At 40.2% G+C, this 25,206-nt stretch overlaps 1 protein-coding gene across 1 annotated transcript in view; it reads right to left on the bottom strand.

The window, feature by feature from the left end:
* Nucleotides 1-516: 516 nt before the first annotated feature.
* LOC129236825 (regulatory protein zeste-like) overlaps nt 517-25,206 on the bottom strand; it is a 182,907-nt gene continuing 158,217 nt past the window's right edge. Inside the window, exons 3-4 of the mRNA XM_054871072.1 lie at nt 7,950-8,798; nt 517-951 (exon numbers count right to left, since the gene is read on the bottom strand). Coding sequence (XP_054727047.1) covers nt 740-951; nt 7,950-8,520 — 783 coding nt within the window. The 5' untranslated portion in view covers nt 8,521-8,798 and the 3' untranslated portion in view covers nt 517-739. The remainder of the gene's footprint in view (nt 952-7,949; nt 8,799-25,206) is intronic.

The raw sequence follows: 25,206 nt of genomic DNA, 5'->3' as shown, positions 1-25,206 counted from the left end.
GGGGATATTTGCAAACATTTTATGGGACATAGTCCTATAAATCACCTTAGAGAGCTGCACTTACCAATTAATCCAAAATGTCAACAAATCCTGGTCGCCGAGAGAGTTTTACTACTATTTCGTATATCGCACCTGGTGGGAGATGCAAGGAGGTGACTTTGCAAATCTTCAGATTCGTTGTTTTTTTATTTTGCTTCAATTTTTTTCTTTTTTTTTTGACATAATAAAGAAACGGGCGACGTTATATTGACGCATAAAAGTGTGAGAAGAGAATTACTTGCCATATCTCCAGAAATATTAGTTTGAGAACCCCTCTTAATACCACTCTTTTCTCCCCTTTGGTCCATACTATTATGCCCTTAAATATCATGCATGCGTTTTGTAACTCCCTATATATGTACGTGTGAATTTTTGCGCATACGATAATCAAAATTTATAGATTCTTATGTTTGTATGTATTTCTGCGTGTTTATGCACTCTACTACCACTCCAGCTATGCACCACTTTTTGTCTGTATTTGATTTTGTTAATAGCAATTTTTTATTCATTTTTATATCGCTCACGTACATATGCGCTTATCATTAAGTTTTGTAAGTATATAATTGTTTATATGTATGTGTGTACGCATACATGTTTGTATGGCTTGTATTTTATATATCCGTTTATATGCATATATATGTATTTGTATGTATATATGTATACTCGTATTTGTAGATTGACGTGTCTACAAAACATTGTCTTATCTAACTTCATCCACATCCTCGCCCTCGGACGAGCTACGTATGGTATTGTATTGTGAATTGCGACTGCGTAACATTCGTAAGAAGCTACCCACAGCGAAAATTGTTCTTCGATGGCGATGAAATATACCCTGGTATAAGGCCTCACGTAACGTTTTCCTATCCTCCACATCGACCGAGGAGGTAAGCGATGTTTGATGCGGCAAGCGCGCTATAAGAAATGAAAGTGATGAATAAATGATTAGTAAAGTATTCAGTTACAAATAATATACAGAGTGATACATGTAGCGTTTAATAGGTTACGCAAAGAATCTCTACTGGCATTACTGGCTTACTAAGCCCTGTATAGAGCGATAAGTTCAAAAGTGCATACCATCTAACAGGTGGCGCTAAAGTAATCCTCCTTTCAGAAAATGCTATAAATTTTGCGATTGGCCCCTAATGTCAGTTCTGTTTTGACATTTGTGTAGTAAACACATGCAAAATACACGTTAATAAACAATGTTACGCTACACTGCTCCATATTGCTGACTATATATTTGACCAATAATCGGTCGGTGACTTTGGCACAACTTGAATTTCGTCGCAGATTTCCTCGCCTCGTCCAACGCCTACTGGTGAAACACTGCGACGTTTAGCCGCTCGCCTCGAAGAGACTGGCACAACACGAGATGCTGCCAGGCGTGGCAGACCCCGGAGTAGCCGTTCTGCAGAGAATATTGCTGCTGTAGCCGAGGATGTCATGGAAGCGCCGTCGACATCGACCAGACGACGTGCCACGCAAATGGGTATCAGTCGACGGTCTTTACAGCGAATTTTGGTACAAGATTTGAAGATGTTTCCGTACAAAGTCCAGACAGTGCATCAGCTGTTAGCTGCTGACCGCCAATCGCGTCTAACAAACGCTCAAGCCATCCTTAATCACCACCAAGAGGAAGATGATTTTTCATCAAAAATAATCATGAGTGATGAGGCCCATTTCCATCTTAGCGGGTACGTAAATAAGCAAAATTTACGCTTCTGGGGCACTGAAAATCCGCGTGTAACCCACGAAGAGCCATTACACCCGCTCAAAGTCACTGTATGGTGTGCTGTTTTCGCTGGAGTAGTCATTGGACCTTTTTTCTTCGAAGACGTCGCGGGCCAACCGGTTACTGTGAATGGTGAGCGCTACAGAGCAATGATCAACGAGTTCTTTTTGCCGCAACTTGATGAATTGGGATTGGAAAACATGTGGTTCCAACAGGACGGTGCAACGGCACACACTGCACGTGCCACAACCGATATGCTGAATGATGCATTTCCCGGGCGCCTAATCTCCCGTTTTGGCGATTTGCACTGGCCAGCAAGATCGCCTGATTTGACCGCTCCAGACTTCTTTTTGTGGGGCTTTTTGAAGTCGCAGGGTTATGTCAACAAGCCTCAGACTCTTGCAGCTCTTAAAGACAATATCCGTTAAGAATGTGAGGACCTATCGCCGGAAGTTTTGGCCAAAGTGATGGAAAATGCCATAAAAAGGGCTCAAATGGCAATCAACTGTGGCGGCGGCCATTTACATGACATCATATTCTCGACTTGATGTAAAAAAAATTAAAAGACCAAATAAAAATAATCCACAAGAAGAATCAAAGTTTTTCATTTTTTTTTTAATTACAGCCAAAAAACATCGCAAGGTTACTTTTGCGCCACCTTGCTCAAGTAGATAGGTGTTTTTTTCACAGGTGCCGTCACACCAGTGGTATGTGGGGTACATGTTCCTACTAACCCTATAACTATCCTCCCTTCTGTGTAGATTTAAATGGACATGTGAAGCGGTGGTTAGTGTTATGCGCGGTACCTTCACATGCCGATCATACAGGGTGAAGTCCAAAAGTTTCCTTTCATAACCAAATGCGATTTTCCGAATAGGTAGAAGTCACAGGGAACCATATCAGGCGAATACGTTGAATAATTGATGGTTAAAATGCGATTTCTAGTCAAAATATCAGTCACAAGAGTGGATCGATGAGGTGGTGCATTATCATGCAATAAGCGTCAGCTTCCTCCTTCGTGGTATTCAGGGTGAATTCGAACAAACGCTTCAAAATGCCAAGATAGAAAATTGCATTGACGGTTTGGCCTATTGGCACGAGCTCTTTGTGGGCAATTCTTTTGGAATCGTTAAAAAAAAGGAGCATCGACTTGATTTTTGGAATTTCCGAACGCGATTTTTGGGTGGTGGCTGTGTGCGGCCTTCCATTCGGCACTTTGAAGCTTAGTTTCAGGAGCATGTTGGAAACATGACGTTTCATCACCAGTTACAACGTTGTAAAGGAAGTTCTCGTCTTTTCTCGCCTCTTTAATGAGGTATTTCGAATGTTGAATTCTGGGCAATTTTTGGTCCTCAGTTAACTTGTGCGGAATGAAACGTGCACATACCTTTCGTAAGCCCGAATGATCAGTTAAAATGCGATAATTCGAAGTTTTGGAGATACTCAACTCCGATTCCAAGAATTTCAACGATGATTTCGATTCAACTTTGATAAATTTACGAACAATTTCGATGGAGTTTTCGGTTCGTTGTAATTTATGTCCTCACAACCACTCTGAAACGTGTACATCACTCATGAACTCTGGCACGAGATAGACAATCATCGCCATAAACTTTTTTCATCAATTCAAAGGTTTCGGTAAACTTTTTACCGATTTTAAAACAACATTTGATATTAGCTCTTTGTTCGAAATTCATTTTTGTACCGATGACTAAAACATACTGCCACTTTAGATGCAATAACTTCGCTTCCACTGAACCGAATGTCCCCAAGTTTTCACTGGAAGTCAGCTAGGGATGTAACTTCCAACGCACTAACTCCTTAAAAAGATGACGCCTACAAAAACATTTTTATGACGCCGGTTTTGTTTATTTCGGACTTCGCCTTGTATATCTACTAGGTAAGTGGAAATTAATTATGGATGGGTAGAAGTTTAATCTCCTACATTAGCCAAAAGCTGGCTATGTCACAGTAACGTGAGTCTCACGAGGCAGCTGAGACTTGTAATTTGTAATACGTCGTGGTTGGACTACCATGACGGCATTCGACGGCATTCAGCGCCGAGAGTTTTTTAAAGTGGTAACAGACTATCGATGAATGTCGTGCAAGGTTTGTTTGTATTCCGTCTGATCCAGCAGTGGTTGTCCAGATCTCATGCCAAACTGACTTCTGAGTGAAGCATCGCTCATGTTAACTAGTACGAGGGTCATTTCAAAAGCCCGTGCAAAGTCAGAGAGATGGCTCTACTGAAGCATATCGTGTTTAATTTTAATTAGTAGTACGAGTATCTCTCTGAAGAAGGTAAACCAAGTCTGAGCCAGTTCGGTATATTTCTTTGTGCTTGGCATTCGTTTTAATCGAGGAAGTTGAGTGATTTTCCTTTTTCATCACGACAACGCACTAACTCACGCCTCAGTAGTTGTGGTCGCAAAATTAATAGGGTTTCAACTCCAGACTTAGCTATCTCAGATCCCTCAGTGTATTATTTGTTCCCAAATTTGACGAAAAGGCTGGTGGAAAAAAGATTTTATTCAAACGAGGAGGTGATTGCAGCAACGAAAGGCTATTTCTAAGACTTGGACAAATCCTATTATTCGGAAGGAATTAACAAATCAGACAGCGTTGAACGAAGTGTATGAGCCTAAAAGGAGACTATGCCGAAAAATAAAAAGGTTTACTTTAAACAATTAAGTTTGTATAGACTTTGCAAACGACCTTCGTACTGCATTAGAACTGAAGCGATTGATCAGTGAGTTCGACTCTCGATGAACAAAAATCGAACTTTGGTGGTATCTCACCATATCTATCATATTAAATAGCGCAGGGACAGTCATTGCGGTGGTAAATATTAGCAAAAATTTGCATATTAGTAAGTGGCGCCAGGCATATATTTCTAAAGAGTGTTTAGGTAAAAAAAATCAGCAGTTTCGTTACCTGGGACATGTCGTCCGAATTGATACAAATGCTTCGGTTCTGAAAGTTTTCGATGAGGTACCAGTTGGTGGTAGCAGAGGAAGAGGAAGACCTTCTCTGCATTGAAAAGATCAGATGGAGAAGGACTTGGCTTCACTTGGTGTGGCCAACTGGCGCCGGGTACGAGAAAGAAACGAATGACGCACTTTGTTAAATTCGGCTAAAATCGCGTAAGCGATTATCGCGCCAATCAAGAAGAAGAAGAAAAAGAAGAAATGTTTAGGTCTAGCTTTTTCTGCAATTTGGGTCCCTACAGTTTTATGTTGCATTCGAATTCCAGATGATTTTTATGAAACGTTTTTTCATAGCAGAAATTCATTCGATGCTTTACCATTGCACGTCAGAGCATAGGAATTTTCCAGGGAAGGGTCATTGGGAAGACCATAATTAAAAAATTCGAGCGTAGAGGTCTTGCACTTAAGGCCGAAGAGAAAAATTATGAATTGAGATATTACGAGGTAAAATGCACTTACTACTTAATAAACCTAATGAATTTGTCGCAGGATATATAATATATTAAAGAAATATAGTAGCCTCATATTTGCTCCCTCGAAAAGCTAGCGGGAGCACACTAGCCTATCATCACAAGGATCGTGGGTTCGAATTCTACCACGTTCTTAGTCCTGTGTTCTTCCTATTTTCCGCCTTTCCTGCTTTGATAATCTTCTTTTTCTTAATTGGCGCGATAACCGCTTACGCGATTTTGGCCGAGCTTAAAAAAGCGCGCCAGTCGTTTCTTTCTCGTGCTAACCGGCGCCAGTTGGACACACCAAGTGAAGTCAAGTCCTTCTCCACCTGATCTTTCCAACGCAGAGGAGGCCTTCCTCTTCCTTTCCTCGAATACTTTCAAAGTCGGAGCGTTTGTATCCATTCGGACGACATGACCCAGCCAACGAAGCCGCTGGATCTTTATTCGCTGCGCTATGTCTATGTCGTCGTAAAGCTCATACAGCTCATCGTTCCATCGTCTGCGATATTCGCCGTTGCCAACGTGCAAAGGTCCAAAAATCTTGCGCAGAATCTTTCTCTCAAACACTCCAAGCGTCGCTTCATCGGATGTTGTCATCGTCCACGCTTCTGCGCCATACGTTAGGACGGGCATGATGAGAGTCTTGTAGAGTGTTAGTTTTGTTCGTCGAGAGAGGACTTTACTGCTCAATTGCCTACTTAGTCCAAAGTAGCACTTGTTGGCAAGAGAGATTCTACGTTGGATTTCAAGGCTGACATTGTTATCGGTGTTAATGTTGGTTCCTAAATACACGAAGTCTTTTACAACCTCAAAATTATAACTGTCAACAGTGACGTGGGTGCCGATACGCGAGTGCGCCGACTGTTTGTTTGAAGACAGGAGGTACTTTGTTTTGTCCTCGTTCACCACCAAACCCATTCGCTTTGCCTCTTTATCCAGTTTGGAGAAGGCAGAACTAACAGCGCGGTTGTTAAGGCCGATGATATCGATATCATCGGCATACGCCAGCAATTGTACGCTCTTATAAAATATTGTGCCTGAGCGACTAAGTTCTGCGGCTCATACGATGCTCTCCAACATCAGGTTAAAGAAGTCACACGACAGCGAGTCACCCTGTCTGATACCTCGTTTGGTATCAAACGGCTCGGAGAGGTCCTTCCCAATTCTGACGGCGCTGCTGGTGTTGAGCAACGTCATCTTGCATAGCCGTATTAGTTTTGCGGGGATACCAAATTCAGGCATCGCTTTGATAATCATTATTTCTAATTATTCCAAGTACCTCCCTTCCGAACACGCAATCTAAATGCTGTTCCGAATTTCCTCTAACACTCATCACTCGCAGCCTGTGCACTTCTGCAGCTAAAAATAACTAAAAAGGTAATAGAAGTTTTCCTCAATGCCGTTTCACCAGCGCGCCGCCGATAATGTAGTCAGAAGAGAAGAGAACTTCGATCGTTAGTACAGACATAAACCCCACCACAGTCACCCACACTCCACTCCGAAAAACTGTACACGGTGACAAAACAAGTTCATGGAGTAAGGCTGTTAGGCAGCGCAGTTTGCAGTCCATCACCTAAGATCTACAACTGCAGGCTAGTCACCTACTTTTTTAAAATATTTACTTCGTTTAAAGTAACCAATACAAGTAGTGGTAAGCAAAACTTGTTGATGTCCTATACCCCTCAAAGGAGTAATCAGAAAAACAAAAACAATGTTTTTTGCTCCCTAAATTGTGCCTCATTATCACCCAAGCAGGAGCTTCTCTCATTTCAGCTTATTAAGGTTTTCCGTTACCGGTCTGTTCGGCTTTTTGAAGAAGCTCTGCCTTGCTTTGAAGATATTACGGCTCCATACACCACGTTTCCTCTACCTTTCATACTGGACACCTTCAGGTGGCTACAAAATCAGGTCCGATGTTAGTCTCGATCCTATTCTTTGAGCCTCAGATTTAAATTTCCCTCATTCATAAGTCAAATTTTTATTCTATGCACTACAGTGCCCTTGTACCCACTTAAGTGCAAACTTATTCCTCTGCGCAATAGGTTTCAACATTAAACATCATTGGGGCAAACGCAATGCGTTGAGTGAAGATACAGCGATCAGTTCTGCATGTATTTGAAGCGGTATCCACGGGGCTAACAGACTAAAAAAGGAGTACCGCTTATATTCCTTATTCGAGTGAGTTTTACTCGTGAAATAAACTTATCGAACGACTGATGTGCACTTAGGAATACGTCTCACTACAACAGTAGTTTAGTGCATCAGACAGTGGAATTAGCTACTATTAATCTTCAGTAATCTTAGCACGCGAAGTTACCAACTCTATTTGAGCCCAGTATTGGCGGCCGCCGTAGCCGAATGGGTTGGTGCGTGATTACCATTCGGAATTCACAGAGAGGTCGTTGGTTCGAATCTCGGTGAAAGCAAAATTAATAAAAACATTTTTCTAATAGCGGTCGCCCCTCGGCAAGCAATGGCAAAGCTCCGAGTGTATTTCTGCCATGAAAAAGCTCCTCATAAAAATATCTGCCGTTCGTAGTTGGCTTGAAACTGTAGGTCCCTCCATTTGTGGAACAACATCAAGACGCACACCACAAATAGGAGGAGGAGCTCGGCCAAACACCTAACAGAAGTGTACGCGCCAATTATTTATTTATGACTTAAAGCACACATCAAATGACCCCTAATGAAAATTTTGTAACCAACTTCATCACTCTACCATTAGATATAACTCACCTATTGGCGATTTGGGTGATTTAATGGAGAACTCATCTAAATCCTTCCCCGTCAAATCCAGCTTGAGTACCTTCTTCGTAAGCTCCTTGGTTGCTGCGTCCAAATTCGATTTTTTGGCAATTTTTATATCGACATTACGCTGACTAACCGCACTCTTCGAGACAGCACCACCGCCAGTCTTGTTATGTTGTTGTTGTTTCTCCGAAGTTTTTGTATCGGCGGGTGATTCCAGCTGTGACATTTTATCTGATTGAATATTTGAATGCTTTTGTTTTGGCGATTTTTGAGTTAATTTCAGAGTTTCTTCCACCAACTGCTTCTTCTCCTCCTCCGGTTTCTCTATTAGTTGTTGTTGTTGTTGTTGTTGCTGCTGCTGTTGTTGTTGTTGTTGATGCTGATGTTGAGGTTGAATACTTGAAGTGGTCGTCGTAGTAGTATTCGAAGCAGCCGACGCTGAAGAGGCAGACGATGTTGGCGATAGTACGGCTATGTTGATTGTTGCTGCTGATGTCGCTGTGGCTGTTGCTGTTGCTGCTGTCGATGACTTTTGACGATGTTCGATTGCAACCATTGTTCACACAGCGACGACGATGCGCAAAACGAAAGGTAAGTGAAAATAAAATACAAAATAACAACAGCTATGCTATTCGGTGGTATGGGGCTATTCAGACCACAACACTTGATTCCACACTTAAGATGGCCAAAGGACGTTGAAGGTACTTCGTTCGATAATTCGTTTTCACTTCGCTTAATTGTTGAGTTTTATGAGAGGCAAAACTTTACTTGTTGCTATACTTATGTTGCGTTGGTGGCAAGATATTTGAGTTTGTAAAAATAATGGCGGCCAAGCTGAGGATAAAGAAGAATAGAAATTTTCGACATTAGTAAGTGAAATGTATTGAACATTTTGGAAACTAATTATTATTAAGCAATTAATTTACTAAAGTAAAATAGGCTTTACTATACTTTAAGGCTGGTTAATTGCAATCGGTTAATTCTTATTTCGTAAACTGAGACTGATAATCTGATACTTTTGTACGTAACTTGGAATACCTGAAACTGGTGGATATTAAAGCTTCCTTTGCAGTATAGAGTATGTGGCTTTCGGATTCGAAAAGAAGAGGATATCCAGTATGTCTAATGGAAGCGTGACCGCAATAATTCAAAGTTAGAGTTCCGCTATAAAAAATGTACACGGCGTGTTCTTTTCGTAACTTGTAAGCTTTGTGAGAAATTTAGAAAGCGTACGTTGTTTTTAGAAAATGAGTGCCGCGCATGAAAAATGATTTGAAGCAATGTCCCCTGTACACACCCTATAGGTCCAAACATGTCACATGCATCTGCAGCAAAATATTTGAAGAAGTCGAAGACGTTCATAAACAAATGGGTGCAGTCCGAAGTTAAAAAAATTGACGACTTTGTCGGACGAGGTTCGAAAAATATAGCTCTCTAAAGCAAGATCAGAAATCATTGATTTCTTTGTGGCAAAGCCGAAATTATTGCTGGGTGAAGCTGAGGTAATTTTAAGGAAAGATGGTGTTAATGTATCTAAAGACACGATTCGAGGACGTTTTCGTGCACAAGACCTCAAATTCCGGAGTACATTGAAAAAACCGCTGCTCTCATTGCCAAACATTGAAAAAAGACTTGCATGGGCTAAGACGAATATAAAACGGAATTGAACAAACGTAGTATTCACTGGGCGAATAGTTGCAAACGTCAGTCCTGATCTACTGTTGATAATCTACAACTTGAGCGAACTGTTAAGCATCCAGTTACGATTCATGTTGGGGACTACTTCTCCAAAAAAAGGATTTGGCCGCTTATCTGTGTTTACCACTAATTTAAATGCTGTTTTGATGAATAAAATTTACCAAAATCATTGCCATCAGCTACAAAGATATTTGGAAGAACTAGCCGGCCTTGGATTTTACAAGAGCACAACGATCCCAAATATCGAAGCCGAACGTGTACAGAGTGGAAAGATCGAAACGGGATTGATTTGTTGGATTGGCCTTTAGAGTCGCCTGAGGCCAACCCCTGAGGCTATTGTCCCTGTTTGGGGAAGAGTTAAGCAAAAACTCAAAGGAAAACAAATATGGACGGTCAAAAAGTTATCAAGGCGAACTCAGCTGATTTGGAGCCAATTACCACCACAACTTGCGAAGAGATTAACACAAAATAAGATGTGAGCAATTATTGCTAACGGTGGCGACTATAGTATATAAGTACATTTTATTGAATGTATTACGTAAAAGAAATATTATAAGCCAATATAATGCAGTTTGTTAGAATCGAAATCACAAATATTCTTCCAAACAAAAATTAGTCTTTTTCTCTATGGATGCGAGAACTGCCTTGTAACCGACCATTTAACCGGAAAGACGTAAACAGATATCTCCGGCGTATTCTCAAGGTGTGGTGGCCAAACGTAATCAGCAGCGATGAGTGCGATGAGTTATGTAAAACGTACAACTTACAGCCAAGGGCCAATCATATAAAATTACGAAAGGGGAGGTGGATAAGCCACATGCCATCAAGCTCTTGATTGGAAATACCAAGAAAGACGCAAAAGGGGCCAACCTAAGACTATATAGAGAAGATGGCAACCAAAAGAAGTCAATGAAGGTGGGAAATCGTGGAACGCCATAAAATTGCTAGCCAAAAACAGGAACAGGTGGAAATGATTTATTGCAGACCTATGCTCCACAATATACAACGAAATGGACGACCACATGAAAAGGCAAGTGGAAGCTAGGTGTACTAACATGACCACATGCAAAACAGCAAAAGTCATGTGTAGAACTAACGACAAAAAACTGACTCCATTCGTACTTACACTCTCGCGAAAGGAATGCAGAACTATCATAGGTATGCTAACAGGCCACAATCTATTGGCTGCATATGCGTACAAGATAGGGATTGCTAACACGGACAAATGCAGAAAATGCAGAGAGGATGTTGAGGAGACTTTAGAACACCTTCTGTGCGCTTGTCCGGCATTATTAAAAACGCGACTAAGATGCCTGGGAGCCCCATTGTTTGAGGGTCTGGAAGACGTCTCAAAAGCGGATCTCCCAGCCCTACTTAGATTCGCCAAAAGCGCTGACATCCTACATGATGCCTACTTCAGGTATTCATAGAGGTCGGTCTCCATCTGGTATCGTTAGGGAACAAAAGGTCTATGCGTGGCTGATTGCCAACCAGGCTAACCTAACCTAACCTATGCTCCAGTGGGAGATAAAGGAAACTATGATGTTGATTATGATATGTTAGCCATCTTTAGGCTTTTAGAAAGTATGCTTCGGCGATACTTTTCACTAAATCATTACGACTTTCCGTTCCATATCGGATTCCGTCTGTGATACCAAGATCAAGATATCCGTTAAGAATAATGTAGAAGTTCCTAGTGTAGGCCTGGACTTTTGCAGAGCGTCTTTCGTGTGGGTACCTGCAAATTAATGCGTTCTTATCACATTATGATCACTCTATAATTTCATATTTAAATTCACACTCTTTACTCTTCATTCCGCTCACTATTTATTATCTCACGTACACACCTAAAATAACATCTGAAATCCTATTTCGACGACTCATTCTAACCTCATCGAATCGTCCCTGTTTCACTCTCACCTTTTACGGTGGCCTCGCCTCGCTGGTATAGTAAACTACGTCGGGTATCTCGAGACTTGAATGCAATGCACCAAATTTTGTTTCCCTCAGCGTGAAACCTTTGCGATGTGCTGAAGCTTGCACCAGTTGGTGTTGAAGCAGCGGCTGCTGTTGCTGCTCTTCCTGCTGCTTATCCAATTGCGAATGGAGCGCGTTGTAGGCACTAAAGTTGTTGTTGTTGTTGTTGTAAGTGGTATTGAATTCAAATGCAAATGCGTTATCGTTGGTCTGCGTTGTTGCAGGTCTATTCACTACTAATGCAGAGTCTTCGTCACCCACTCCGTTACCAATAGACGAACAATCTGTTAATGTGATTTTCGGCAATGACGCATCAATGTCACTTATTTCTAATTGCATTAGATGATCAATTAATTCATGGAAATGAGCGCGCGCTGCCACTGTGCTAGATGTAAGATGGTCTAGAGTAGTTGCTGTACTAATTGTTGTTGGTGAATTGGCATTCAGGTAATCGTTCATGCTACAACCATCAAGCGTGGTGGTCGCTGTGCACTTCCCCAGCTGTGTTGCTGTGTTGGTGCTTTTGTAAGGCGTCGCTTCTTCCTTCTGAGCAGCGTTCAATTTGATTTTAACGCGTATCGCGCACGGATTGCTGTACAGGCGTTCGCCGTTTTCACTACTCTCCGCGCTTGTTATTATTGTGTTTTGGCTTTTGGAACTTGGCTGTGCTACTTTCCTGCTCAGGCCAATTTTAAAGCTACGCTTACGCCCAATGCGTCGCAGCAAATAAGTTAAATGAAAATAATACTCAGCGCTCCGCCGAATACGTGGCGTATACTCAGGCGTATTTGTGTCGCTGGTTGTTGCCGAAGCTGTGGCGGTTGCGGACTCGTCGTTGCTGCTGTAGCTCGCTATCTGTGACGTTTGCTGCTTTGCGCCAAGCTTGAGTTGTGCACGATGTGCCGCGTTTCGTGCGCCGATAGCTTGGAGGTACTTAATATTGCGCAGGAAACCCTCTTCGTAATACTCGCAGGCTAATTGTAGAAAATACGCAGTGGAATTTGCAGCAGTAACTTCCTTGGCGTTATGCGGATTTTTGTTTTTATTGTTGTACTGGGCTGTTTGTGGCGCCACTTTATGGGTAGACGTGTTTAACGTTAAAACTGCTGTATTGCAGCGCTGATTTCTTGGCGCACGGCGAGTTCTGGCTCTTTCTAGAGTTACCGACGTCACTCGTTTCGTCCTCAACGTTTTTTAGTTGAATTGTTCTTTGTATTCTTGTCCTTTACTACGTGACAATCGCAAAATGTTTGGTTTCGTTTGCTCTACGCTGTCATTTGCATTACTATCGTTATCGTCATCATCATCATTATAATCGTACCATTTTTCATTAGCATTGCTTACGGCTGCATTGACGTCAGCGTCGTTGTTTGTTGACTTCTCGCACTTTCTGGCAGCAAACGTGTCCCCTTTAACCGCTTGGCGGCTATAAAACCCTTTACGTTCTGCAATTTTTCGCCCGCAATACACCACCTTAAACCTTCCGCTGCCGGATTTGGTCACGTCGCACTTACGGTTCTCACTCCACCTCAACTGTCGTTCGACCAACACCTTTAGTTCTTTGTAGCTGTTCGCTTGTTGGATGCGTCGCACTGTCGCATTGTACGTACCATCAGGTGGTGCGTCCTCACACAATGTCTGACGGCCGCGCGGAGTCGTATAAACGGCAGTGAATCTGTAATTAGTCCAATGTGTGGTGGAGAATTAAAGAAAAGCCGACGGTGGATACAACACACAAAGTGCCATAGTATGCGAGAGCAGCAAATGAATAAAACGAAATAAAAAGGTAGTAACGAGAAAAGGCGAAAAACTACGCAGGGTAAAAGCAAAACAAACAGGCTGGCTGGTTCCCTAACCTTAAAACGGATGCGTTGTTAGATATAAGCTTGACTAAGCAGTGGAACGGTGCTAGGTGCTGGAAAGTTCAGGTTGAATTGCTTGTTGCATACACATCTGCAATATGACGCGGCTGACAGGTGGTTTGCCGTTAAGGCTGCCTTTTTGAATTATTTATTGTGGCTTAATGCATGCCTGGCTGGGCATTTGGCTAATAATAAAAATACAGTGTCTTAAAACTGAGCAAAAATGGAATATAATATCTATCATGGAATGCTTAGGGAAGCGCTGGCGAACGTCCTCATTGGATTTTATTAAGGCAGTGCGAAAGATAGAAAGCAGTCTGCCAAGAATTTGTAGCGACAGTCAACCTGCACTAAGAACCCTTGCGCACCCATGCTGCTCTTCGAAATTAGTCGATGAATGTGGGACAAAACTGAACAGAGTTGCAAAACACAACAAAGTTTGTCTTGTTTGGGTGGCTGGACATTGTGGAATTACAGGGAACGAGTGTGATTGATAAACTGGTTAATAAAGGCTCTGCAAGCATACCACTAGCCCCTGAACCCTTTCATTCCCATGGCAGGCGATTCTACGCTACCGGAATGACTCGGATGTTTTCCGACAAAGGGCTGCCGCCGCAGTAAACTAGTCCTATCTAGTGAAACGTTTATCACCCCGAACCCTTTGTAAGTGTCAATTCTGCATCGCTTCAACCATGGATTGACGACTTCATGAGGTCTACCCATAGAAGACGTTGGCCTCAGTTGGGCTCCTGTAAAGTAGCCAAGTGCTTTGTGAAACCACCAAACATGATATTAGCGAACTTCCACCTAAAACTGAGTAGGTAGGACTTGAGAGTGGTGGTGGGTATAATCACAGCGCTCAACGCATGTAGTCAGCATATGGCTGCCATGGAAATCATTGGCGACCCAATATACCTATCCTGGCGTGAAAATGGGGACACTGCCGAGCATTTTCTCCGTAGCTGTCCAACGTCTTCCAGAATCAGACTTAGGCTGTTGGGTTGCGATGTCCTGAGTATGGATAAAGTTCATACTCTTCTTCCTCTTTTTAAGATTCCTCAGTGGATTCAAAAGTTTCGCGGAAGAGTGACCTCAAACCAATTTTTCCGCCGTCCATCCATACTGTATCTATCCTTTCTTTTTATTTCTTCTACTGTAATCTAGCCGGTTGTGACACAGTAGTCTTCCTGACTGAGTGTTTGCACTTCTCCAACCCACCACAAATCTAATCTAATCTAGTCTGCTAAGTGAAATGTGGGTTTATGCCAAGATTTTTTAACCAGATTAGAAGTAATTTTGTTGTGACGAAATTTAGAAGACATTTTGTATTCTCGTTGATCATTCTTAGTGATTTTAAAAGAGATTGGTTGAGAGAGAACTGAGTGGAACGGTCACAATAGCGAGCTTTTGCATATAAAAATAAAAAGTTAGGTTAGGTTATTGTAAACATGGAATAAACTAAAAAAAAGATTAATTGTAAAAAAAAAATATATGCAAAATTCTAAAATTATGTCGGCTTAGAAACGAGAGCTATCAAACTGAAATAAATTAAGCTGCAAACCAGCTCTCCCCGTTGCTCAGGTAATACGCTCGCTAGGGCCACCATTGTAGCCATTGTTGCCAATGTAGGTATGTTTTTCATGCTGAAGGCCGTCAAAGTAGAATTTGTTTGTTTTCTCCGTGGCTTTTTTGTGTGTTTTTGTTACCTTTGCGATGCTTGTGCCGGGATTGCTGACTTAGGTCCCAAACGAGCTGCCAATTTTTGGCTTTATGCAACAGTATTTCATCAGTCGCTGATGCTAAAGTTATACCGCCTTTGCTCGATGGTCAGAGCCTTGTTTGCTAACAGCAGGGGGGTATCACGTGTAGGTAAGGTTGATAAATGTATGGGAGAGGTTGTATCTTTTGGTCTGTAAGGACCAAAACAACAGAAATGCTAATGAAATGAAAATCATGAGCTTCGTGAAGGAAGTGCTGTTATGGAGGTTATCTGATTATTTCATCTCATCATTCTCCATCCTGGGTTCATATAGGGGCCAAATCCACGGTTATCAAGAGTTTCAGCTTGTTGACTCTATGGAAATTTTTCGTTAGCCCACGATCTGCGCTAGCTTTGAATAACTATATGGAATTACAAGTAATGTGGATGGTTTCTTAGAGGCGAGATTCCTTACCTTTTATTAATTGAGCCTCTTCAGTAATACAGTTCAACTGATGATACCGTTTGTTAGCTCTTATTCAATGTTGGGTTCTCATGATATATTTGTACAAGTACTCTTTAAATAAAAATAAATAAATAATTGGCGCCTACATTTCTGTTTGGTGCTTGGCCGAGCTCCCCCTCCTATTTGTGGCGTGCATCTTGATGTTGCTCCACAAATGGAGGGACCGCCAGTTTTAAGCGGAACGATAAATTTTTTAGATTTTTATGAGGAGCTTTTTCATAGAAGGCGGCTGCCGTAGAGAGAACGTAGCTTCAAATCTCGATGAAATAACAAAATTAAGAAAAACATTTTTCTAATAGCGGTCGCCTCTCGGCAGGCAATGGCAAACCTCCGATTGTATTTCTGCCATGAAAAAGCTCCTCATAAAAATACTTGCCGTTCGGAGTCTGGTTGAAACTGTAGGTCCCTCCATTTGTGGAACAACATCAAGACGCACACCACAAATAAGAGGAGGAGCTCGGCCAAACAACCAAAAAGGGTGTACGCGCCAATTATATATATATATATATATATATATATTTCATAGAAGACATACAGTCGGAGCTTTGCCATTGCATGCGGCTTTTAGAAAAATCTGTCTCTATCATTTTGCTGTTTCATGCACGGAGATTCGAACCTACATACGTGCTTCCAAATGGTCATGGTAGTCACATACCAACCCATTCAGCTACGACTCTATACCCAGTGAAAAAGTGCAAGTGGAGTGAGTACCACCGATTGAAGGAGTGCAAGCGATTTTTAGTAATTCCTCTTATTTATTATTTATAATTCCTCCATCTTACGAGGCTGGGCAAATAACGCGCAATTAGCAGTCCACTTAAAATCCCAGTTACCCATTACAGACAGTGGCTTTTATTGCGCTGGCTCGTTTTCCTAAACAAAAACTAACAACATTTTAGCAAACTTAGCCCACTGTACCAAGTCGCACCAACTGTAGTATTCAACAGGCGCCTACTTATGTACGATGCGACGGTGTGTCGTTTGTCAGCTTTTTATGTCCATCCAAAGCTACTCGTCATTCAGCCCTAATCATCCCCAATTTGGCCTCTATATAAGCTGTTGTTGGTATTAATGTTGTTCTTAGATACATTTATGTTTACTTTAGTGGCTTTTATCTGTGGCGGATTTTCATACACACACAGACTCAAGCACACAAACACTTTGTACCCATAAAAGATGATATAAAATTTTGCGATTTTTTCTCTCTTTACAACTTTCGTATAAAACTTTATGTGCAGTTATGTGTATGCTTGTCTGCAAGTGTGTGGGCGTTGTACTTAGTAGCTCTTAGGTGAAAGCCTTAATGAAGCGCTAAAGTACATGTTTGGCTTCTTTTAATTTGTTGTCGCAAAAGTTCATGCGAAATTTACGCTCAGTGACCTTGTGCTTTGTGTTAAACTTTTCATACAAAAGTGTAAGTATGAGATTTTGGTTTTCATTTTTATTGGATAAAAAATGCCATGGTGAGGGGACTAAAATACACATTTTCCCTTTTTCTGATTCGATAGCTTTAATTAGGGGAATGCACGTATTTTTATTTTATTCTTTTAATTATGTTTGCTTGTGCAAAGGTGCAAAGTGTTTTTTATAAAAATGATTAAGTGTTCTGCGGCTGAGCTCAGGTATGATTTATATTTTTTTTTCTGACCATTCAGCACCAGTTCGTATTAAGATAACGTGGGACATCCTACCCTTTTCACCCTTTAGGCTGTTTGATGGTTAAATTAGAGTTCAAAGCCTCACTTTTTCTTTTCTTTGCAGAGGTGTGCCAGTTATGCATCTCCCGCACAAAAAGGTATTAGTTAACCACTGACTCTATGCTTGCTTATGCCATCAGTACCAGATATTCAGTGTTGCCGCCAGAAAAATGTTTAAAAATCTGTCAGGTGGAAATAAATTTTTCAAACAAGAAAAAAAGTACAGAAAATGCGATACAAATCGTTTCTTCAATGCAAATATCTTTTTGGAAGATTTTAAATTAAATAATTTAAATTGAATTAAATGAAACTCTCGTTCAGGGGTGAGCCAACGGGAGAAAGCGAAGCATCCCAGGTTAGCTGGTTGTGCGCTGGGTTTGCAACCCGCCACTTAAAAATCCCCCCCAATAAAAAGATGTACAAAGCCTCGGATGAAAGCTTCCTATTCTGATGACGACGCCTGCAAAACGAACTAAGCACTACGATTTGAGAGCATGCGCCTGGAATGTCCGGTCCCTTGTTGATTTCCTCGGCTGACATCAGTGCTATTCAAGAGATGCGATGGAAGGGGTAAGGCAAGAAAAATATAGGATCTTGCCAAATCTACTACAGCCGCCATGTAAAGAGCGTAAATTCGGTGTCGGATTTATTGTGCGAGAGAGACTTCGTCGCCAAGTACTGCTGTTCATTCCAGTGGACGTCGCGTCTCGTAATAATCCGCATCAAAGCCCGATTTTTTAACATTTCGCTAATTTGCGCCCATGCCCCGATGGAATAGAAGGGCGATGCGACCAAAGATCCCTTCTATGAGCGCCTGGAACGTTCCTATTAGCGCTGCCCCCACAACGACATAAAAATCGAGCTTGGCGACTTCAACGCCAGGCTGGGCAAGAAGGGAATTATTGGTACCACAGTCGGAAAATGTAGCCTACACAACGAAACATCCGGTAACGAACAGAGGCTGATCGACCTCGCTGGGGCCCGATACATGGTAGTCTGCAGCACCAGATTCCAGCATAAGAAAATGCACTAAGCAACGTGGCTGTCTCCTGATCGAAAAACGCGAAACCAGATAGTGGGAGATGGAAGACACGCTTCTAGTGTTTTAGATGTGCGTACGATTCGAAGACCCAACATCAACTCGGATCATTACCTTGGTGCAGCCAAACTATGCACACACCTCTATGCAGCCAAAAACGTGCATCTACCTCCGCAAAGATTGTTCAACATTCAAAAACTGCAATCACAACAGACGGTCAGAAGATTCGTCACTCGAATCTCACTCCCGCTCTCAGCGAGTACTACCCAACAAACCGGCATGCATTAGCGATGGAGCAACATTTGTCGTTCTCTACGTAGCGCCGCCGAAGAAGAAATCGGATTCCGGCGAGCCCGAAAAAATAGTTGGCACGACGCGGAATGTCATGCTGCCGTAGAATGAAAAGATGCTGCCTATAGAGCCACGCTGCCGTTGGGCTAAGAAAGGAAGAGAGACGTATTATCCGAAAGAAGAAACGAGAGGCTGATATTTTTTTTTTTAATTCGGATAAAAATGTTGTAATTTTTATGAAAATTTAAACGAGGGTCCCATATTCTCTCTGGAGCATACACTAAACTCCACGTATCTCCACATGTACTTACAAGTAGACCAGCATATGTCCGCCGAGATGAGGCTGGTCCTTTCAGCGAAGTCAGGAACAAATTACGCTAGTAATTTTTCGAAAAAAAAAAGATTTCCGTTTCGATCGTGAAGAGAGATGCCACATTTCCATAGGTATTTTTAGTATGAGGCATTGCTGTTAATGTGAGTGCCTACTATATACAATTTTTGAAAGTGACTTAAGTTCAAGAATGACTAAAAATGTTAGATGAAGAAGTGGTTACTTCGTTTAAAGTTTCTGCCCTGTCACACAAACAACTGGCAATGGAGGGGAGCTAAACTAACACGGCTCACTCCTTTACGCCATAAATTCGTTTGAATTCTCTATAAAGATCTTTCTTGGAGGCCAATCTCAGCACTAAAAGCATCCTAAGGAAAGGAAAAGAAAAAAATTATTTTCCCAAATTTATTATAATTTTCCCAAATTTATTATAATTTTCCCAAATTTATTATAATTCTTTTCAACCGGTTCTATGTGTGAAAATTTCTTAAAAATTCATCATCATTACACATCTCTTCACTCAGAACTTGAAATACCTGGGGAAATCATGCACTGCTATTGGCAACACTGGCCGCTGCTCACCGGATACCACGCCATAAAAGGCAGCACGCCTGTAGGGCACATAAATTGTACGCCGTCTTCGGCGCGGTATGCGCGTATTTCGTTTATAGTCACGATAATGATTGGCGATTTCGTGTTGATAGGTTTCATTGAAAAAATACGTGGGGTTGTAGATTTTACGTGTTGGCAATTCGTGAAGGGGACGCGGTAACTGCAATTGTAACGCTTTGCCGGTGACCGCAAATGAGAGCGACGACGACGTTGAGGCAGGAAACGACATTTTATGCGACCACTTCACTTTCCGGCCATTGAAATTTAAAAGATAAGAAAATGCTTAAGGCAGAAAGACACAACGAACCGAACATACCATTGCACAACACAGGCGCACTTGAACTGAAACCGCAAGCCGAATTTTTCACAAATAATGTGAGTAGCAGATAGATTGATGGCAAAATGAATTCAAAATGATAGACTGATGTTGTTGAAAAAACGGAAATCAAGCGCGCACTCGCGGGGCAAGGTGGGCTGAGTAGGCGCGGTAGGCAAATGGTTGGAGTAGTAGAGGCTCATTTTATTTGTATTGCATTAGATTAGAATAGTCAATGTGGAAAATGTCGTCGATAGCAACAATTTGTGGTTGTTAACACGTCAATGGGCAATTTATTACGAAAATTGACAAACAATTGAAAACATGAAATCGTAATTTGTCAATAATATGCCTAGTTTGTTTATACGACTGTTTGCTTTTATGTGTTCCAGTTCACTTAATGTTTATTAAATGCGGCAAATATTCGTATGCCCAGTAGGAGCAATGAATATCGTTTTTCTTTTCTGTTTTTTGGTATTCAACAAATAGAAAAAAAAAAATATTTTGAAGTATGCATCTCCTTTCCTGAAGTTTGAGTCTAAAAGGAATATATTTGACGAGTGAAAAACAAATTCATTACCCATAAGCACAAAGATTTTTTAGAAATAAAAAATAAAAAAATCACGAAATTAAAAGCGGAAAATCCTAAAAAACTCACTTTATAAAACTGAGTCATAGCTTAAGCGAAACTTCATAGCCAAAGTCACAGTAAAATAATGGCCACACATTTATTATTTAAGAGTTCAAGCCAATACCATTCCTTTATTCCTTTGTACCCGCGCACTTGTGCCCACTGGTATTATAACTTTTTTACCCAACAGTTGTATATAACAGTATAATGCCTTTATAGTAGATATAGACACACCCCCTTAATCAAAAACTTCCCTGAAAGTTTTCGGAACTCACAAAATCCAAAATATGTACCAGTTTATTCCTCAAAAGTGATATCTTCGTCTTTAAAGTACTCCCCACCAACTGCAACGCACTTATGCCAGGGCTTGACCCAGCTGTCGAAACATTACTGGAACTCTGTTTTCGGTATATCCATCAGAATCGTACCCGATTTTTCTATTACTGTGTTAAGGGGGGAGCCTGGGTTATAAGATCAAAAAAATCAATTTTTTTTTTTTCGTTTTAAGCGATTCCTAATATATTTCAGAATATTCACACAAAGTTACAGAGCCTAATTCTCAATATTTCCGTAGATACAAAGCCAAAGGTAAGCGAGCGTTAGGTAGTTACGCTGTGACCGGACAGCTATAGTACAAACTTTATCTTCTTTTCTCGACTTTTCATTTTTATGATTTCTTTGAATTGGCGTACATGAATGAAAAAAAAACTAATGAACCTTTTGAAATGAATCATAGCTTGTTCCCTTCAGTATTAAATTCTCTGCTATTTGAACTAACAAAATAGATAAAAAAAGATTTTTCAAGATTTTTATACCAAGTTGAAGTGAATTTTTTTTTTATAGAAAGGCTTTTGTTTCTTTAAAACCTCCAAAAAGTTGAAATTTTGGAATTTCTCTCAGTTTTCTTAGTTCATCTAGAATAAAAAATCATGATAATTAGAAATCCATTTGAATTCTTGGAAAAACTGCAGCGTTGCAGCGCTCTACTAATTTCTATGTTAAACATTTTTTTCAACTTATTTTAACCAGTACAAAAATTTTTTATACTTTTTAAATGTTCATTAAAATATAGAAAAAACTTTGCAGTGCTAAATTAATTTTTTCCTTAAAAAAAAAAAAAATCGCAAAGAGATGCAATTTTTAGACCTCATAAACCAGGCTCCCCCCTTAAAACACGTTCTCTTCTCTGGAATGCAGGGAAAGAGCGAATGAGTGTGCAAGGAAAGGCTAAACTCAGAGCGGGCTCAGCGAGTGGTAGAGGGCATAAGCATTCTTATAAACGATCTGTGCACTGCGATTGACTTGAGCGTAATCCCGGAAACCAATGGCAGGTGATGTCTGACTACTAACTGTAGGATCTCCAAAGCGCTCTGACCAATACTGAATCTTAAAAGGACAAGATTTCTGCTTGGACTCAACGGATCAACCAGCAGCCACAGTCAGGTGTTATAATGGGCCACTACACAATTGGCAGCCCAGCCATTAGAATGGGCATACCTCTCAATGACTTCTGTAGGAGTTGTGGAGATGAAGAAATTGAGTCGGTATAACACCTCCTCTGTGATTGTCCTGTTCTCTAAAGAAGGCGTGCCAAATATCTTGGCGATTATTTCTTTGAAGACCAACGAAATTTGTGAAATGTTTCACTGGAGGGAATAGTTACGTTCTTAAAAAAACCCAAGTGGCTTAAGCAACTTAGTTAGGGGATGCAAATCGAAGGCAGATATCGCAATGGCTTTAAGGACATCGGGACATCTTAGATAAGCAACCTGACTAACCTAACCGAATACTAATGACTTAAATATGAAATTCGATTAATATCTAAAATTACGGGTACGTGGAAGACGGTCATGGTTGTCTCCAAAATTTCACTCATTTCATATGCCAGCCTATTTACCTTAACTAAAATTTATTTACATTTTTACTCGATATATATATTCATTTTAGAAACCCAGGTACACATTACAATCAAACTTTGTACTGTATTCCATAGAGGGCGTGATTTCTGTCAGCTTTCAAAAAATTTTAATAACAATCATAATGACAGGAAAAGCAACGTGTAAAGTTTGCTTAACAATGGAACAAAAACACATTCGAATGCGACTTTCTCAGCAAGATTTAAAACGTTTTCAAAAGAAAAAGTGGGTTTTATGCGCCGCTTCATCACTATAGATGAGACTTGGGTCTATCACCATGATCCTAAAACAAAACAGAAGGCCAAAGAATGGTGTGAACTCGGTTCTTCGGCTCCAAAATAAGTGGGTGTCCAGAAATCGGTCAACAAGGTGTTAGCATCAGTTTTTTGATATGCGAAAAGAATTTCATTTGTGCATTACTTGCAAACTGCAAAACAAAAAATTCTGAATAATATTGTAACCTTTTAGACCAGCTAAAGGAAAAAATTCTTGAAAAAATACCCAGTTTGCAAAAGAAAAAAATTCTTCTTTATCAGGACAATGCACCGTGTCACAAGAACATTTTGATGATTACTAAAATTCATGAATTAAAATTAGAATTGTTGTTGCATTCCCCGTGTTCACCAGATTTGACCCCTAATGACTTCCATCTGTTTCCAGACCTAAAAAAATGCATACGTGAAAAGCGTTTTCCATCAAATGAGAGGCCATAATAGCAGTGGAAGCGTATTTTGCAGCCCGACCAGATTCTCATTTCAGGGATGGAATTCATAAATTGGAATCTCCAACGAAATGTATTGATGATCAGGGAGACTACACTGAATAATAAAGTGTATTTCAAACCATGAAATTGTATTTTTTCTTATCTTCCCCTGAAGGGCAAAATATATATAACCTCCGTACATCCTACTTTGTTAATATGGACCGGAATGATGGTCTATAAAAAAGTCACACGTAAGAAAACTTCAAACGGCAGTAATGAAAATGTTGAGATGGTCAACCTCGATCACAATGCTGGACAAAGTGGCTAATAATAATAAGCAGAAAGAGTTCTATCGTATGAATACTTAGCCTTTGCCAAATAAGAAAAATATATAAAAACGCTATGTACTTATTCCCCAACCCACTGCAAGAAACCCGTTTACGCTGGTGTGGGCATTTCCAAAGAAACCCTGAATCAAATATGACAAAAAAACCTGCTAAACATCGCCACAACGTCGAGAAAGCCAGGCCTACCACAGCATACATGGACGAAGCAAAAAGAAAGCCATATGAAACGTGAGAACTTAAACACCGAGACGAGCTAGCATCGAAGAATTTGGAGACTACGTACTAGGAGAGCTGACATCAAGTGAAATAGGATAGAGGCAATGAAGAAGAAGAAAAGTGTCATGAGTCATGAACTGAAATTACTCAGTGATTTTGTTGCTCATTTTACTAAATTCCCAAATTATGTTTCTATTAATGGGATCGCTATGGTGGCTAAAGCCCTCGAGTAAGCCATATAATTTCATAGATGGGTTAGAGGGTTGTATGCGTCATGTGAATCAAATGTTTTATAAGTGAGAGGGTGAATTATAGAGCAGGAGCAGGCGATAGAAGTCAAAACTATTCTACTCTCTAAATATTTTGTGGCATTACCGGGTATCTGAAGGGCTGTGAAGTGCAACTGTAATACTACTTTATATCTTAAAGTGCATGTGCCTGATAAATTCGCTACAAGTTTAGTGATGGGAGTTTAGGAGTTTTGTAGGATTTAGCAAGAGTTAAGTTTTCTAGTTAATAAATGATATTAAAGATGTGAGTGACGGTGAATGACGGTGAGTAAAATATCAACCAGTAGAACATACAAACATTTTTAAATTTTAAAGCTACAATAGAAATACTGTTTTTTTTTATCATTTTTAAGGTTATAAAGAAATTACTTAAAGAGTCACCACATAATAATAGATTGATTTTTTTTTTCAAATTAATTTAAATATTTTTTTACAAAAATTTATTTGATTCCTATATAAAAAGCAAATTAATCCAAATGTTTTTGTTTTTTCAAATTAATTTAAATATTTTTTTACAAAAAATTATTTGATTCCTATATAAAAAGCAAATTATTCCAAATGTTTTTTTTTCAAATTAATTTAAATACTTTTATAAAAACATATTTGATTTTTATAACAAAAACATACTAATTCAAACTCGAAATTATGTATAATATTTATAAAAATTCAACCATTTTTTGACAAAATTTCAAGATTTTTAATCAGAACTAAAAAAAATTGGGTACGCAGTTTTATGGCCCATTAAGTTTTAGTATGTAGAGTGGATGTCTGAATTGACTAAAAATTCTCGATGATTTTTTATAAATTTTTTCACTGCCGTGACGCCATTTTCTCTATAAAACAATCGTAAATTCTTTACATGGAAGGCAATTCGCAGCACCTCCTTTTTGCACCTAAAATATGGAGCCAAATTAGAGCAAAATACTTCCCATTTAGACTTAGACTTCATCGGATGACAGTAGGGCAGTCCTCACTTCATTTATTTATTTTTGATTTATTGCCCGCCTTTGCGTTTCTACTGGGCGTTGCTTGACGAGCATGCAGATCAAACAACTTGCAAATAAACAAATTTTATGCCCAAGTAATGAATA

This window comes from Anastrepha obliqua, chromosome 2, assembly GCF_027943255.1.
Source record: "Anastrepha obliqua isolate idAnaObli1 chromosome 2, idAnaObli1_1.0, whole genome shotgun sequence".
NCBI lineage: Eukaryota > Metazoa > Arthropoda > Insecta > Diptera > Tephritidae > Anastrepha > Anastrepha obliqua.
This window is presented reverse-complemented; position numbering and strand designations above follow the sequence as displayed.